At 55.9% G+C, this 17,987-nt stretch overlaps 2 protein-coding genes across 2 annotated transcripts; both read right to left on the reverse strand.

Annotated features, from left to right (window-relative positions):
• Positions 1-2,991: 2,991 nt before the first annotated feature.
• Positions 2,992-5,363, reverse strand: LOC116995986 (pyridoxal phosphatase). Its single transcript, XM_033059131.2, has 2 exons — positions 4,754-5,363; positions 2,992-4,521 (listed from the first exon to the last, which is right to left on the reverse strand). The coding sequence occupies exons 1-2, from the start codon at positions 5,328-5,330 to the stop codon at positions 4,196-4,198; spliced, it is 903 nt and encodes a 300-aa protein (XP_032915022.1). The 5' UTR covers positions 5,331-5,363; the 3' UTR covers positions 2,992-4,195.
• Positions 5,364-5,805: 442 nt separating this feature from the next.
• Positions 5,806-16,822, reverse strand: SH3BP1 (SH3 domain binding protein 1). Its single transcript, XM_033056859.1, has 18 exons — positions 15,902-16,822; positions 14,225-14,267; positions 12,735-12,839; positions 12,270-12,346; positions 11,884-11,995; positions 11,709-11,785; positions 11,210-11,345; positions 10,512-10,580; positions 10,029-10,119; positions 9,605-9,747; positions 9,394-9,505; positions 9,217-9,298; positions 8,866-8,946; positions 8,642-8,758; positions 8,089-8,180; positions 7,774-7,903; positions 7,489-7,604; positions 5,806-7,067 (listed from the first exon to the last, which is right to left on the reverse strand). Exons 1-18 carry the CDS (start codon positions 15,961-15,963, stop codon positions 6,736-6,738), a joined length of 1,977 nt encoding a protein of 658 aa, XP_032912750.1. The 5' UTR covers positions 15,964-16,822; the 3' UTR covers positions 5,806-6,735.
• Positions 16,823-17,987: the final 1,165 nt, after the last annotated feature.

Raw genomic sequence — 17,987 nt, forward strand, 5'->3', positions numbered from 1 at the left:
GGACACATACCCTGACTTCAGTAAGGCTTTTGACATTATCTCCCACAAAATCCTCCTAGAGAAGACAATGGAAGTATGGGCTGGCAGAGGAAACAGTGGACAGGAAACTGTGAACAGCTGGGCCCAAGGAATGCTGATCAGTGGCATAAAGTCTAGCTGGAGGCTTGTAATTAGGGGTGTCCTCCAAGGGGTCAATACTGGGTATTTTGTTTAGCATCTTCATTAATGAACTGTAAGATGAGGCAAATTTGGTGATGACACAAAACTGGGAGGAGCAGCTGACACACCAGAGGGTTATGGTCCCATCCAGAGTCACCTTGATAGGCTGGGAAAAAGGCTCCAAAAATTCCATGAGGAGAAGTGCAAGGTCCTTCACCTGGGAAACAGTAACCCCAGGGACCAGTAAATATTGGGGACCACCCAGCTGGAAAGCAGCATGACAGAAAAGGACCTGAGGTCCAGTGCTGGGGCCAGTTCTAGGCTCCTTAGTACAAGAGAGTCAGAGACATACTGGAGACAGTCCAGAGAAGGGGCACAAAGATGACTAAGGGACTGAAGCCTTGCCCAGAGCAGGCAATGCTCAGCAGGTTGCAGCTGACATCATCCAGCCAGTGGTTGCCACAGTAACTGCACTTATGGATGAAGGATAGGAGTTTTCCAGTGTAATGGAACAACTCCACCTGTCTGGGTATTGTCTCTGTTGCATGGCAGGAAAGGGCAATGCAGTGTTCTGAGGATGAGAATATAAATACCTTTTCTTACACTACACCAAGTGGGGCTTCCCATCTGCTCCACCTCCTGTGTGCTGCCACAGCTCTACACTTCACAGCCCTGTCCTCCCTGGCAACTGCACTGCTTCCCTAAACACTCAACCCAAGAAGAAAAGCTGTGCTAGACAAGAAGGAATCAGCTGACTTAGGCAAGAACCATTGCTTTATTCACTTTCAACAGCAGATGTTATCTGCAGCCCTACCAGACCTATCCCAGAGGAACCAAAGCCTGAACCCCATGAGGATCTCAGAGCCCTTATTGTCAGTGGTTGAATGGATGTCTGACAGGCTTGGTTGGATAGGGAGCTCATCACCCCCAGGGGTGCTCTCAGTCTGGTTTCCTAACAGGATCTGTTCACACACACATTCATTACATGCAGGAGTGATAGTAGTGGGGGAAACCACACAAAACCAAAGCCTGGCAGACCTGATGGACCCCTACAGTACTGCTCCATCCCTGTTCAGAGCAGGAGCAGCTGCCCTGATGCTTATGAGAGGGAAGTCACCCCTGCCTACTGTCCTCACCTACATGATGAACCAAGGGAAGGACAGATAAACTCTTCTGCTCCAAGTCCATCTCTGTTTCATAGCAAAGCCCTCATGGAGAGACACACCAGATGAAAAGAAGCTACGTGGTCACAAGAGATAGGGAGCAGCCATCATCTCTGCCAAGCTCTGTTTTCAGCAGCAGTCACATGAAAAAAACCTACTCTGCAGGCTCACCATTTGGAATCCAAAGGAAAAACTTCAGAGTATCTTTGGAGAGGGCCCAAACACAGGCTGGAACACTCTGACCAGCTACTGGATTTCCTGTTTCATTTTCAGTGTGCCAGCCTGGGACACTACAGCCTCCAGCATCTTATCTGCTGTGTGGGAGAACTGGAAAGAATAGAGCAGATGAACATTTGCCCTGAAAGCACCCTCAAAAAAAGGAGGCATGTCCTGGGGATGTTCTCACTGTGCACAGTCTTCTCTGTACACCCACATGTAACCAACTCAGCCTGGGAAATTTGTAGCCATACTGAGCATTTCCAGCTGTGGCCCCAAAGTCACAACAACAGTGCTTCAAATTTCAGCCTCATACAAGAACTGAGAGCTCTGAAAAATGAAGCAGGGTCTGGGTATCTCTAGATTGGCAAGCCAAGTTAGGTCTCAATCTTGCTGTAGTTAACAATGCAAGTGTTGGTCAAGTACTTATTAAGGGACTATCAGTCCTCTAGTGGCCTAATTTGAGATGGGATAGATTAAACAGAGAAACTGGTATATACAAAGGGGACTGATAAGGATGAGAGGCAGTCTTCAGAAAGCTCTTTGGATCTTCTCTTATTTTGGAAGGCTGTTTCCTAGGTTATTTTGGACAAAAAAAAAAGAACAACAGAAAGGCACTCAGCACCTGGAACTATCCTAGGGACAATAAGTTACATCCAATTCTCCCACATGAGCTGACACTGCATTACCTTACACAGAGGGTAGTTATTGAATGTTAAATGCTGATCTCTCAAGTGGAAAATGTGATGCTTGGTTGCCATCAACACCAGTTAAAGGTCTGACAGACAAAGGGGAGGACTAGCTCCTCTATGAGGAATGGAGGCAAAATACATTTGAGTCACTTCTAACTTTTCTTACCCAAACAGTTTTCTCCCTCTGGGCTAGACTACAGACAAACCCAGGACACGGCAGGCTATAGTCAGGTTAAGGTCACTCCAGGGATATGGTGACAGCCACCTCCCTGTCACTTAGAGCATAGCATAGTCAAGAAAGGTCACAACAAAACCTTGCCTGGGCAGTTCTCAGCCCCCTGCAAGCTCTGTGCACATAACAGAGGTGGCACCTCACCCCTACCCCAGCAGGGCTACACAGATCATTGGCGTCCACCTGGCTAGCAGAGGACAGCCTTCAGGTGCAGCACAAGAGGTTCCCCCATGCTGCGAAATGCAAAGGCAGCTGGCAAGTGCTGCATTGCTCACTGCCCCAAATGAGCTGGCTGGACCCTGTGCCCCATGCCACAGCCCCACCAGCCGCCTCCAGATGCTTCTGAGGCACCAGTGATCCAGCAAACGGCAGCTCAAAGACACTCAACCAGACTACCCACCTGTCTTGTCTACCCAGCAGCACCCCCTTGAGTGAGGAAAGGTCCTGCCATGTCCTCACCAGTGAGGGCTCAAAGATACTGAGGGCAGTTTCATTTTGATGGGACCATGAGTGAAAAAAAGAGAGGTCATTTCCAGCTTATGTTCACACTTTATTATATACAGAGACACAGTGAGTGTAAGAACATCAACATGGGGTGTGGACAGCAAGGGATGCCCAAAGGCACTGCCTTCTGTCCCCTTGGTGCAGTCAGCATAATTTATACAAATAATACAATATCTGAACAATAAATAAGTTTGATAAATTAGATCATGAAATTAAAAAACCGTAGAAAGACAAAGCAGCAAGGAATGATTTTGAGGACTGTGACACATTCACAGCAGTGACAACACCATCACCATCTCACCTGCACACCAGCAGCTGGAGCAAAGACCCCCATCAGCACTTTTCTCTCACTGTACTATGACAAAATCCAACTGAGAAGGGGCAACCAGGGAGAGTCACAGTTCACTAGTGCTGTGTTGTCATGGTCTAGGAGCCCTCTGTCCTTCACAAACCCCTTCAGAAAGGGTGCTTGAAAACAAGGTACAACTTCAGACTCACTGTGCGCAGTCACAGCTTGTCTGTTTGGCACAGGAAAAAACCCTCAAACCAGTCTCGTCTGTCCTTCAGATGGACACTGGCACAGTTATTAACTGGGTCGGGGCAGCAGGGCAGTGGGGGAAACATCTCTAAGGAACAGGGGAAAGAAGAGATGAGGCAGTGCTCTCTTTCACTTGTGGGAGGCAGAGATGCTCTCATTCACGATTCCAGAGCTCTGGCACACTCCTTCCACATGCTCTGGCATGGATAGACACCATCTGGGTGACAGTACCAGCCAGTCCCCTGGCAAAGAGGGCTGCCACAAGGACTGCAGATGCAGCGCAGAAGTCAAGAGCTACAAGTCAAAGGACAGCAGTAAAAGGCCGCCACTGGTTATCCAAGGGAAAAATAATACTAAAACAGCCAGTCCTGAACCCCTGCAGGAGGAGAGGCCACACAGATATTGATTTGGCACCCTCCCAGCAGCCTCAAGGCCTCCAGCTCTCTCCCAAAGATGCTGGCAGCTGGCAAAGAGACAAGGACTCTGTCCATCATGGATAGCTCGCAGCAGAAAGGAGTCAACTTGAAACCTGGCCCCTCCTGCCAATCCCCTTCCCATTTTGCCCCCAAAGAAGGATGTTGGCATGTGAATAAACCAGGAACTGAGGGAATAGGGCAGTGAGAGAGAAATGGGAACAGATGGAGGTCTGGGATGGGGAACCTGACCCCTCTGCCCTCACATGTACAACTGGTTACTCATCCAGGCCTGGTATCAAGTCTGCAATACTGTCCACATAATAATTGGGCACCAGATCCTTGGCAGCAGCGCTGTCGCTGGCCATGTAGGCCTGCGCCTCTTCCAGGCGGGAAACTCCTGTCAGGGTGAGAATGGTTGCAAGGCCGCAGTTCTTGCCGAAGAGGATGTCTGTCTCCAGACGGTCTCCCACCATGAGGGTGCGGGACGGGTCGACACCGAAACGCTCCACGATGCAATCAAACATGTACGTGTTGGGCTTCCCCACCACCAGAGCCTTGCGGCCCGAAGCCGTTTCCACTGCGGCTGTGAGGCTGCCAGTCCCTGCAGGGAGGGAAGGAGGAGGAACAGAAGTAGCCGCGGGAAGCTCAGCACCCCGGGTCCCGCCAAGGACAGGCAAGCGGGATGCTGGCAGCGCTGCTTCGGGAGCTGGCAGGGACGTGCCAGGGCATCCCCGCTCGCTCTGCGAGCACCTGGGACAGCGAACCCCACCCGAGGCCACCCCCGCCACCAGCCCCTTCCCCCCGGGGCGGCGCGGGACGGGGCGCGGGCTCACCGGGGGTGCGCTGGCCGTCGCTGAGCGGGTGCCAGGGGTCGGGGTCGGTGGCCACCAGCAGGCACTGCGGGTCGCGCAGGTAGCCGCAGGCCTGCGCCAGCTTGGCGAAGGTGAACTGGTCGTCGTAGCCCACCAGGACGGCGCGCACCGGCTCGCCGGGTGCCGGCTCGCCCTCGCCCGCCAGGCGCAGCCCGGCGTCGCGCACCTCGCCGCGCAGCCCCTCGCCGCCCAGCACGAAGACGCGGCCGGCCCCGCTCCCGTTCCCGCCGCCGCCGAGAAGGCGCTGGCGGAGGAAGAGCGCGGAGCAGAGCGCGGAGCTGAAGACGTGCTCGGCGCGCACGCCGCGGAAGCCGAGACGGGTGAAGCGCCGCTCCAGCTCGGCCACCGAGCGGCGGCTGTTATTGCTGACGAAAAGGGCGGCCTTGCCGCTGCGCCGAAGCCGCTCCAGCAGCTCGGGGGCGCCGGGCACGGCGCGCTCGCCCGCCCACAGGACGCCGTCGCAGTCGAAGAGCAGCCCCTGTGCCGGGCCCAGCACCTCCCGCAGCCCCGCACCGCTCAGCCGCCGGCAGCTCGCCATGCCGCCACCGCCGCCGCCACCACCGCCGCCGCCACCGCCACCGCCGCAGCCCGCCGGCCGCCCCGCCCCGCCGCGCAGCCAATCACCGCCCCCAGCCCCGCCATGCAGCCAATCACCGTCTCCGCTCCGCCCCGCCCTGCCGCGCAGCCAATCACCGCCCCCCGCCCCGCCGTGCAGCCAATCACCGCATCCCGCCGCGCTGCCAATCACCGCCCCCCGCCGCCACCAATGGGAGACCCTGACGCTGCCAGGGAAAGGCCCGGCCCCCAAAATGATGGCGGCGGGGAGGGGGCGGGGACAGCCCCGGGCGCGCTGCCCATTGGCTGGATCCGCCGTGCCCGGCCAGCGCCCCCCGCCGTGCCCGCGCAGCCGCCCAGCGCCCCCTGCCGGCCGGTGGGGCCTGAGGCAGCGCGGTCGCCGTTACGGCCCGGGCCCGCGTCTCCGCCGGCCGTGGGCGCCGGCCGTCCTCCCGCCTGCTTTCCTCCGCGCTGCGACCCCCTGGGCTGCACCCTCCAGCACTTCAGACTGCCAAGTGTGCCCTGCTCACGGCGGGCTGCGACTTTGACACTAACTTCTCAAATATTGGCAAAGTATCACAGAACCACTTAGGCTGGAAAAGCCTTCTGACATCATGGAGTCCAGCCTAAGATAGAACACCGCCATGTCAACCACAACATGGCACTGAGTGCCACATCCAGTCCTGCCTTAAACACCTCCAGGGATGGTGACCCCACTACCTCCCCGGGAGCCCATCCCAGTGTCTAATCACTTACTGTGATAAAATTCCTCCTGCTGTTCCACCTAAACCTCCCCTGGTGCAGCTTGTGACACTGTCCTCTTGTTGCCTGGCAGAAGAGGCTGATCCGCACCTGGCTACAGCCTCCATTCAGGGAGTTGTAGAGAGTGATCAGGTCACCCCTGAGCCTCTGCTTCTACAGGCCAAACAACCCTAGCTCCCTCAGCCACTCCTAATAGAATATGCATTCCAAATCTACCTATCTCTCTATATATATATCTGTATTTATATATATATCCATCTGTGTGTTGCATTTTAAGGCAAGATGGGGCTGGGATCATGGCTGAGCACCTGCAAATGCCCATGCTGGCCCGAAAGCTGCCGGCAGTGTCTGGGCCTGCAGTGGGGGATCTGGGCGGGGATCTGGGCCCCCGCTGGTGGCTGGGCTCCGGCAGGGACATGGTGGTGTGGGGAGGTGGACACCGAGATGGGAGAGTGAGAGAAGGCAGGCAAAGCACGCCAAGTGGTGTGAGCCAAGGGAACAAGATGGAGGACCAAGGGATGCTCTCCCTCAGGCCACCCTGGCATTTTCACAGCATCTGCTGGGTCCCAGAGAGGTGCCAGATCCCATCTCCCTGACTTGTGATTCCTCCACACCCCTCATCCTGTTCAGTTCTCTGTGGGCTGTCCTTCTGGGGCTGATGTGGCCAGGGGGCTTCCTCCAGCAGGCAGTGGCTGCCCCTCCTCTGTGGTTCCTGGCACACAGTCCATGGCAGCTGCTGTGTCAGCCTCACCAGTGCGAGGCTTGGGGGATGGTGGGGCATCTCGGCTGTGGCGGGGTGCTGGCTGCGGAGGGAGCGGCGGTGGGACGGAGGGGGCTCGGGTGAGCACCATCCGTCGTGGCAGGGCTTTGGGGCTGCCTGCCTGGGCAGGAGCTGTGCTCCGGGGCTGCATCACAGGCGGTGGTGGCATTGTGGGTCGGGCCGGAGCTGGGCGTTTGCCTGAAAAAAAAGCTAAGGTGGGCTGAGGTTCTCTCCACTGGGGTCTCTCCAAAGGGCAGTGCTAGTCAGGCAGGAGGGTTGCAGACAAGTGCTCGGACAAATTTCTCCTTGCCCTGCTCCTGTCCTGAAGACACGAGCGCACACCAGCTTTTTGGGGGCTTTTTCCTCTTCCCTTCACAAAGGGCCATGAGCTTTGACACCTCTTTACTGGAGGTGTTCAAAACTGGAGGACATTCTGCATCCATGCCATGGTCCCATCTTGGCTGGATCCTGGCCATGCTGCCCTGGGCAGAGGCCTTTCCCCTCATTTGGTGACAAGAATCCCCAGTGCCTACTTGTGTGGGGAACAGCAGGATGATGACTAAACCACAGGAGGTGGCACTGGGGAGTGCAATTTCCCAAGCATCTGGAGCACTCTAACCTTTGCGGGTGGTGTTGTCAGTCATCGTCGGAGCTGGTGGCCCTGCAGCTTCAGAAGATGGCTTGGGCTGTGCTGGGGATGCTGGCTGGGACCTGGCCTCGGGGTCCCTGGAGGTGCTGCACAGAGAATGGGGAAAGTCAGGCTTTGGTTGGGCATGGTGGTCCTGGCTGCGAGGCAACTTGCAGCCACCTGAGAGTGTACGGCCCTGCCGAGGGGTAGGAGGGAGGGAGGGAGGACATGGGGACAGCTGGGGCAGCCAGAGCCTCTAGCTCTCATCAGACTTACGCCTCTCCATCCAAAAGGGTGGGGGTGCTGGCTGGAGGGGTCGCAGGAGCTGGCTCTTCCACTGGGGCAGCCTTGCAAAGTCCGGTGTTTGTGGGTGGCATGAACATGCCCGAGACGTTGAAATCTACCTCTGGGTGAAGACAAAGGAGGAGATCCTGTGAGGAAGCACTTGCCACCCACACCAGTGACCCCATAGCAGGGACCCAGAGTAGCCTCCTGCTTCTCTCCTCCTGGAGATGGAGAAATGTTCCTTCCCCTCCCCTCCCTTCCCTGTCACTCTCTGCCGTGACCCACCAAGTGATGCCCTGGCCCTACCTCCGGGGAAGAGAGTGTCCACGTTTTGGATGAGAGCTTCCACCACAACCTGGATGGAGGAGACCGAGGACAAGTCCAGTTGCATGGGGTCTCTGAGAGACAGGGGTGGGGAGGCATCAGAAAAAGGGTTTGGGGGCATTAACCCCAAATGGTTTTTGTATTCATTCTGCAGGGGTCAGGGTCTGAAGTGAAGGCAGTCCAGCCAAAGGGCCATGGCAGTGTGGGTGATAGGCCTCTTTCTTGTCCTGTTACTGGTTTGGTGTTGGAGGCCAGTGGTGTAGAAAACCACCCATGTCACACAAGTGCTTTGGGTCTCAGCCTGCTCCTCTACTACTTTGCAGAGTTGCTAAGAGGACACGTGCTTAGTGAGGGGAGGTGCAACCTGGGGAGCATGGGAACAAGGGACAAGACTTGAGGATGGGAGAGGTGTAAGTGCTTTAGACCAGCCTGAAGGTTGTTGGATCAGCTTTTGCCATGGCATTTGCCTTCAGGGCACCCCTGCTGGGGCTAAGGGCTAAGGAGCTGCCACCCACCCCTTCAAACCAGACCTTACCCTGTGCTCTGCTGTGACCACAGCAGGTTTGGGCCCAGCACAATGGCAATGTTGCTGGGGGTCATTTTATTCACCTCCTGGTGTTCAGCCAGCTTGGCTAAAAACTTGATCAGATACCTGTGGGGTGAAAGGAGGGCAAGGGTTTAGTAGGTAGGGATTTGAGGAGGGAATGGTTACCCTTGGTGATTGCTTGGGGCTGAAGAAGTCCTTTTCTGACAAAACACCTCAGATTGTTGTAGCTGTCCTGGGGCAGGCGGCTGCAGGTGTCTCGCAGGCTCTGGACACGGCTGTCAATGTCCTTCAAGCTGTAAGAGAGAAGGAGGAGAAGGGAGCTCGGCCTGTTCCCTGTGGCAGAGAGGGACACAGTGCACAAGGAAGGAGGACAGTGTTGGCTGGCCCTGGGGATGGAGATGTCCTGCTTTACTGGGTAGTGAAGGCATCCACAGAGGCACCACGGGCACTGTATCGCCCAAATGAGACAGAGCACCCCCGCTCCAAGTGCTGGGAAGGATGGGGGGGCTTGGTGGGGTTTTTTGAGACCTGCCAGGGATTTCCACCCCAGTGCCTGCACCCACCTGGCCACTTTGACCCATTCATCATAGAGTTCGAAGGTCATCAAAGGCTGGGGTAGCTCCCGCAGGTAAGATTTCAGTGCACCTGGGAGGAGAGGGGGACCAATGGAGCTGATGGCAGCTGAGGGATGGCAGGGACCACCCAATCATGTCCCCCCACTCTCCCTTGCTGGCACTCACCAGCCACAGCATGGGGGTCTGAGTAAAACTCCTCCAGGGCACTGGAGCCACTAGCCAAACTGCTCTTCAGCTTCCTCAGCACTGAGGCGCCCGCTGCCAGCCGGAAGAGTCCCTGGGGATGGGATGAAGAGGGAAGGGATTCATTTTGAGTTTGGGAGGAGTGCATTTGGGAGGAGAGAAACGTGATGAGGGGGTCTGGACCACTTCCTACCTCCTCCTTCATGCCAGAAGCCAACAGCATCATGACACAGGCTTCAATGGGAAGTGCAATTTCCCGGCCCAAGCTCTTGAGGTGTGTCTCTAGGGACACACCATAGTACCCTGCCACTGGCATGTCTGTTGTGAAGGAAGGCTCTGGAAGAAGAAGGAAACTGTCAAGAGGGATGGTAGACACTGGGATCATCCAGCATTTGGCCATGGCAACATCCAGCTCCAAGCCAAACTTGGCTGGCTGCGCTCAGAGGCAGGACAAGCAGCATCCCCAGCGCACGTCAAGCTGCGGTCCCCAACCTACCAGCCCAACATGGTAGGCAACAGCAGGGAGGGAAAACGAGCCTTTTCCGGCTTTGCTGGAAATTGTATTCTCCTGGCTCAGCTGCAGCCCTTGCCAGGCTGCATGGAGAGCCAGAGGGTACCTGTCTGCCTGTGGCTTTCCCTCAGCTCTGCCAGAGCTGAGTCCAGAGATTCCAGTGACTGCCGGTGGTACTGGGCTTGGATTTCCAATAGCTGCCAGACAGGAGACAGGCAAACAGCATTCAGCTGGCACCAGCTCCTCTCGGAGAGGTGCCCATTCCCAGGACACTGCACCCACATGAAGACAGAGCAAAGTAGGAGCTGCAAGGGGAGCCCACCTGGGGTCCATGGGACTGTGTCAGTAGTAAGGGGTAGAGGGAAAATTGGAGAGGGGTATCATCAGGACAAGCTGCTTATTTGCACTTGGTACTAGTGGTGGCATTAGCCTGCAGTGCCTGGAGCAAGGCCAGCTGTAGGCATCTGGTGATGCTTTGATTTGTCCCCTGCCCTGCTTGGGGGCACTTGGTGTGGATGGGGGAAAGCTGGGCTCCAACATGTTGCAGTTGACATTCACACACTGGGGCGAAGTGAGACAGAGGACTTACTTTGATGATGTAGTTGGCGTAGATGTCCTCTTTGGTGGAGAAGTGGTAGAGGTCAGCCATGTACTCATCCTGGGAAGGGAGAAACAAAGAAAAGCAATCTTCCATCCCCTCCCTGGCACCCCAGGAAGAGGAGACACCTTCATGAAGCCTTTTCATCTGGCCTGTGAGTGATCTAGACAGGGTCTCTGGGTGCAGTGGGCTTTCTCCTTGCTTCTGTTAGTTGTGTTTGAGTAGTGGCAGCAACCTGCCCTGTGATCAAGGTCCTGGCACAAGTGGCTCAGGAACAAGAGGTCTCTGCACCTTCAGTTCCAGTGAGCTCACGAGCTCTGCCAGATGAGGTGCTGGGCTTTTCGGAGAAACAGGGCAGAAGTGGAGAAAGTTGATGTGAAACTTCCCTGCCACCCACAGCAGATCCTAGCTCAGCTGGTTCCCAGCCTGAGGGGACACCATTTGCTCCCTGATTTAGCCCCTGGAGCCTCCTCTCTGCAGCAGCTTTTAATTCCTTTACTCTTTTTCTTCCCTGGGCTTGGGCCATCTCCCTGTTTCTGCTTGAGGGGCCCATTTGCTTTCAGAGGGCAGGACATGCTGGCTGGCTGCAATCCATCTCAGCATGGGGTCACCTCGGACAAGACTGGAGGTGGGGAGCAGGTCTGCAGGCCTGGAGCTGATCCATGGGGGAGAGCAAGTGACCATCTCACCTTGCACTGCTCCACCTTCCTCTTCACCTCCTCCTCTTCTTCCTTCAAGATCTCCAGTTTGTTGGCAGCAGAAGATGCCCCTGGGCCAACACCAGCTCCAGTGCTGTTACTGGAACTCTTGGCAGCTTGGTTCAGCCTTTGGGGTGGGAAAGAAGAGGCACATTTATGGTCTCAGTGCCAGGAATGCTGGGTAGAACAGATATGCAGAGTTCCAGAGAAATCTGGCCAGGGCTACCACTGGCAAGAGTTGGAACAAGTATACCAAACAGCACAGGGACACTTTGCTGCCTTTAGCAGCAGAGCTGCCCTTCTCTCTGGTGCTGTGGAATCAGCATCTGAGCCCAGAGCAAGATGCATCTACAGAGAGGAGCTAGCTGTGTGTTCCTGAAGAGCCTTTGGAAATTGACTCCCCAGGACAATTATCCTCCTCTCTCCCCCAGTCTGTCTGGGGCTGTGCTCTCTATGTCCTGGCCCCCCAGGGCTGCAGTGTGCCCCATACCGGCTCTTGATTGTGTTCCAGTCAGAAATCAACTTCTGGAGGGTCTTCTTGCGCTTCAGGATGGTGGGGAGCTCCTCCTGGGGGAGAGAGGGCCAGGGTGAGTGGGGGAAGGCCTGGGGACACAGGAAGGAGTGGTGAGATTGGAGAGTGGAGCCAACAGGGCAGTCAGGACTACCTCACTGAGCTTGTTGAGCGGCTGCAGGACGTCGTGCTCCAGGGCAATCTCAGACTCAGCCATGATTTTGGCCAGTGAGCTCTGTATGCAGCAACTCATCTCCAGGGCTTTCCTGTGTGGGAGCAGAGATGAAATAACTGCAGGCTGGAGCCATGCCCCTCTCTGACCCAACATCCCCGTTGTACCTGTGGGACCCTGAGCCAGCCCCTGACCCTACTCTGCAATGGGAGGCTGAAGGTGCTGGCTGTCCCTTCTCCCAGTGCAACACCAGTGTTTGCTCTGGGGACATGGTTTGAGCCATGGCAGCCCCTGAGTCATGACAGTGTCACTACCAGGATCTAACATCTTTTGGGGTCACCCTGGCACTTTGTCCCACCAATACTTACCCAAGGCTGGACTCTGTGTCCAGTTCCTTGAAGCTCTCAGCCATCGCCATGGACAGAGCCATCAAGGGCAGCTTCTTCTGCACAGAGCCAAGGATTTGGGAGAGAAGTGGTGACCCCACTGAGCCTGGCCACACTGTGGTGCTCCTCATCACAGGGCACCATGGGTGCCAGAATTCTCAGGGGTTTGGGAAGAAACATACACAACAAGGGCTTTGGAGGGTTATTCAATGCAAAGATATTGTCTCTCTTTCAGCAGTGTCCCAAATTAGTGATGACTGAGAGCACTGCCCTGCTCTGCTTATCCCAGGTACATGCTGGAGGCCACTGCTGACAATGGGACCTGGGCTTGGCATAGCTTTGGGCCACCCTTCAGCAAAGCTGGCAAAGCAGGGGCCTGGCATCCCGATTGCTGGCAAGGGACAGAGCTGGGGTGAGCACAGGCTATGCCGGGAAGATTTTTCTCACCACTCGCTTGTCCATCTCGGAGCCACATTGTCCCTGTAGGCAGGCTTGGAGCCTCTTGGACACACTGTGAGCTGCTCGCTTGGCCGGCTCAATCCTCTGCTCAATCTGGGGGCAAAAAAGTGGGACTGGGGAAGCCATTTTGTCAACCATGGGCACCTTGAGGCCATTTCCCCACTATCCAGCTCTGGGTGAGGATGGCCTGCTGTGCAGGCTGGTTTTTGGTAGCAGGGGGGCCATGTAGGTGGCTCCTGTGAGAAGCTGCCAGAAGCTTCCACCATGTCTGGAAGAGCCAATCCCTGATGGCTCTGAAGATGGATGTGCTGCTGGCCAAGGCTGGGCCAATTAGAGATGGTGGTAATGCCTCTGTGAAAACATATTTAGGAAGAAAATCAAAACAGAGTGGGAACACAGTTTTTTTCTAGCCAGAGAAGAAGAGGAGGTGAGAACGTGGGAGGGAAACAACACGGAGACACCAAGGTCAGTGCAGGAGGAGGGGGAGAAGGTTCTGCAGGTGTCAGAGCTGAGATTCCCCTGCAGACTGTGGTGGTGACCATGGTGAAGCAGCTGTGCCCCTGCAGCCCATGGGGATCCACGTGGGGACAGAGATCCGTGTGGGAGGTGCCCATGCTGGAGCGGGGGGATGCCTGGAGGAGGCTGTGATCCAGTGGGAGACCCGGAAAGAGAGAGGGGGCCCTGCTTCCAGGCTGCAGCAGCCTGTTCTTGGAGGACTGCATCCCGTGGAAGAGTGACCCATGCTGCAGCAGTTTTGGGAGGATTGCTGCTCAAGAGATTTGGACCCACACTGGAGAAATTCACAGAGACATCTCTCCCATGGGAGGGACCCCACGGTGCAGCAGGGGAAGGACTCCTCTCCCTGAGCAGAGGAAGATCTCAGGTGATGAACTGACCAAAACCCCACGCCCTGTCCCCTGCGCTATCACTGGTAAGAAGGGAAGGGTTGGGGGAAGAAAAGGTGTTTTAAAGGGCTTGTTTTACTTCTCATTATCCTCCTCTGATTTTGTTAGTAATAAATTTCACTTTGTACCTCTAAGTCTAGCCTGTTTGCCCTTGCAGTGTTTTCTCCTGGTCCTTACCTCAACTCATGAAGCCTTCATTAATTTTTTCTCTCCTCTACCCATCTGTGGCAGGGGAGGGTGAGTGAGCAACTTTCATGCATTTGGCCAGTGTCAAACCACAACAGCTGCCCAGCATCCTGCCACATCCTGCCCGGAGCATCTGGTCCAGTGAAAAGGGAGCACAACTCCTGGTCAGGATTCATCCCTCTGTGAGCGGGTGGGAAAGCCCTTCCTGGTAGCAGGAGCCTGCCAATCCCTTAACACCATGGTCCTGAAATCACCCTCCGGCACGCGGGCAGATCCCAGCCCCATGACTTGGACATGCTGGCAGGGTGAATGGCAAGCAGGAGCGGGGCAGGTTCCCACACCCAGGCACAAGCAGACACATGCCTGCCAGCCCAGCCCATGCCTCACCTGCAGCAAGTCTTCTGACAGGAGCTCAGTTGCTTCTTGGGCTCTGCAGAGGAAGGAGAAGGAACCATCAGTAAATGGGGATGACCTCCACCCAGCTTCCTTGGAAAGGCAGGCGCTTATGCATCCTACCCGCCTCTCTTTGGGCTTCTGGGAGCAGGAGACATAGCCTGGACCATCAGATACAAAGCTATGGGTAGAACGAGCCTGGGAGAACAAGAACAGCAGGAGCCGGGCAAGGGAGCCAAATTTGCTGGCTGGTGGACACCCCATCAGACAGGGTTTCCAGCTCAGTGCACCTCAGTCAAAAAGTCCAGATGTGACCTGTGTTTTTGGAGTCAGAGTGTTTAGTGGGGCCACAACAGGAGCAGGATGTTTACTGCCCCTGACTGCCCATCTCTCCCCTGAAGGTGAATCCAGGGCAGTGATGTTGCAGTCTGGCACGCTCAGCCTTTGCAGGCCAGGGTAGTCAGTAGCTGTGGGGCCGCTGGTGCGGGAGCAAGGGTATCCTTGTGGTCAAACTGGGGTCCAAGACCAACACCAGCCCCTCCAGAAATGCCTACACAAACCCAGCTTTCTGTAGTTCTGCTCAAAGCCAAATTCAAAACCCACCAGCCCCCATGACCCTTAAACCTCCCCGATGCCTCCCATAGAGGAAGCCTTGCCAAAGCCAATGTGGGACGAGGATGTGGAGCTGCAGGAAACGTGGGTGGTTTGTTTGAAGGCAACCAAAATCATGTGAGGTCATGGTCCACAGAGGAGAGGCTCTGCAGCAGGTGAAGAGCTTGCTGTTGGACTTCACAAGCTGCTTGAGACTTGCCTGCCTGGCATTAAGCAAAAGGGAGGTGCATCTGTCATGGAGATGAGAAATCTTGAGGGAAGAGGGATGCGAAGGGGCATTGTGCATCCTTCCATGGAATGCAAGGAGAGCAGAGGCCACCAGTGTATAGGAGCCTTGAGTGGTTCAGGGAACACACTCGGTCCCACTTAGCCACCCAGTGCTGGGAACCTGCAGAGGTGGCAGTAGAAAAGGGAGTGAGGGGGCTGGGCAGGGAGGGCCCAGCCCTGTAATTTCAGTTCTGGGTTTTGCAAGGGGAGAGCTTTAGAAAGCCAAAGAGAAAAAGAAGGAAATGGCAGAGGTAGGACAGGGACAGAGGGTTTTGTGTGAAGCTGTAGGTCCTCCCTGGGTCCATCCAAGGACCCCTGGTCCTCTCCTTAAAGGGCATTTTGGGCTGCTCACATTCCTGGGCTGGCTAGAGCTATGCAGGGCATTTGGTTGCTGTGGCGCACCCCAGACCCAGCAGGGAGGGCAGGCTCAGCCTGATCACCCTCCTGGTCGTTGCACAGCCAGGGCATGTGGCTGGAAGGTCCCTCCCCATTGCCCCACTGCCCCACATCCTGTTGAAGCCAAGCTTGGGAAAGCCCTGTTTCCTGGTGAATGCAGTACCTGTGGGCCATGGGAGATGCAGCTGTGCTTGAGGATCATTTACTGCTGAGCAGCACCAATGCAGCCTTCCCAAAGCCCCTCAGCTTATGCTGAAGATGCTCTAAACCCTGAAGTTTTTCCCCCTCTCCCCTTTTCTCAGGCCGTCAGCACTGGGAGGTCAGTCCAGCCCCAGTGCAAGCCCTCCAGGACCCACATCCCTCTCACTCCGGTACTGGCAGTGCAGAAGTCCTTACCTAATGGTGGCGTTGGGATGGGACAGCTGCTGGCGCATCCGATTAAACTGTCTTTTCATCATCTTGAGAGGCAGGAAGAGACCACAAAAGCTGCTCTGCTTGGCTGTACACGCTCAGCTCCCCTCGGTAGATCTTGACATTGGATGCCTGCAGCCCCTCTTCTCCCCGGAGCCTCTTTGCTTTTCCCGGAGGACCTCTCCTTCCTTACTCCTTTCCCTCCTTCCCTCGTTCCCTCTTTTTCAGTTTCCCCAGCTGGTCCCCTCCCTAGTCCCTCCCTGGGGATGCCCTGCCTGCTTTCTTTTCCCCTCCCTTGAGCTCCCTTCTCTCTCTTGCTCTCCTTTTCTGAGCTTCCTTCCTCCTCTGTCCGCCCCTCCACCGCAGATCAGGTAAGAACACAGAGCTCCAGCTCCGTTCTGTGTTCCTGTCACCACCCCACAAGTAAAAATAACTTCAGCCCAGCCTTAAAGGGGAAATTTTATTACAGCATACACATAACAAGGCAGGACAAGCACATGCCGCTGCCGAGCCCGAGTGAAGGGCCCACGCTCTTTCTTGCTCTGTCTCAGCTGGGGTGGTTCCCCTTCCTTCCCGTGCCCACCACCAGCTGTGCCACGGGGCAGCCCGTGCCGGAGCCAGCTGGCTCCGCAGTTCATACAGGGCGCCTGATGTACACCCTGCCCTACCTGGTCACCCACCTCTGCCAACACTCCTCAGGCACCTCTCCTTGCTCAAGGTGCAGCTCCACCCTCTTCCCCTTGTTGTGACAAAACCAGCAAAGCACAAGCAGCAAAGCCACCCTTGCACCCCCGCCTCCCCTGCACTTCTCACCCTGCTTTCCCTCCCTGCCGTGGCTGAGGCTCTCCGGAACCAGCACAAAGCTGCGGCCAGCGCCTGTTGCCTTGTGCACTGGGGAGGTTCCTCCCCCCTCCAGCAGAGTTCCTCCGAGCCGGGGCAGCAGCACCCGCAGTTGCACGGGGACCGCAAACTCCCGGTTCTCAGGCTCGGCTCTTGCCTGCTCTCTGCAGAGCTGCATCTCCTTTTTGGTTTGTTTTTTTTTTTTTTTTTTGGCTAAAAGCATCCACTTCACATCACCACGACTTTTGGTCCTGACTCTATGAGATGCAAATCTCACCTTGTTTCTGGCTCCCTGCAGACAGGACTTTCCACCTGCACTAAGAGAGAGCAGAGGTTGCTGGTGACTGGGTTACGTGGCTGGCAAAGGAAGCAGCAAACCAAGCCAATATGAGAACGAGTCAGCTCATGGGCAGAAGAGAAAAGCAGCAAAGGAAAATCAGGTCAAAGGACCACTCCATCTGTGCCCTGAAGCTGGAGGAACAAAAATTTGAGGGCTGCTAGGCTGTGCTTCTTGGCAAGGGTGAAGTCTTCAGTCACTGTATAGCAAAGCAGTGCTGGCTGCAGTTGGTGACAGAGCACCATTCTCTCCCTGCCCAAAACACCGGCCTGTTCTAAACCAGTGCCAGAGCACATCTGATCCCCTACATTCGAGCCCTGGGGGTGCTCCTAACAGGCAGATGCTTCAAGAACCTGTTGCAAAGATGCAGCAGAGCCCCCCTAGATCCTCACTGGCTGCTCAGGTGGTGGCTAGGCCATTCCTTATATGTGGTATCAAAGCTGCTCCCAGCCCTGGGCTGCTGCTTGTGAGAGCAGATCCCCCTTTGTATCCCAGAAATAAAACTCCCTCATGGAGCTGCTTCCAAGTGCTGCTAGCAGCAGTAGTGAAGCTGCAGTCATGTGGGGCACAGCAGGGAGCTCAAACCCAGCTTCCCATGGGCTGTCAGGCACAGATTCCTGCCCACTGTCTCTCCATGGGGCATGAGGGAAGTGGGTAGCACCATGTTCACAGCCTGGAAGTGACTGCTCTGAAAAAAGGAATTGAGAACTGCCAGGGGAATTCCACCATCCCTGCTCCCTGTTCATTGTGGCAAGGGCCTGAGTGACTGAGGGATGAACTACAGGACAGAAAGGGCAGGATTTGAGCTGGGCAGGGTGCAGAGAAGCTCCTTAGGAGTCCAGAAATGTAAGGGGGAAAATGCATTCCTTAGGTCAAAAGACAAGAGGAGCAGGA

This window comes from Catharus ustulatus, chromosome 4 (genome assembly GCF_009819885.2).
Source record: "Catharus ustulatus isolate bCatUst1 chromosome 4, bCatUst1.pri.v2, whole genome shotgun sequence".
Taxonomy (NCBI): domain Eukaryota; kingdom Metazoa; phylum Chordata; class Aves; order Passeriformes; family Turdidae; genus Catharus; species Catharus ustulatus.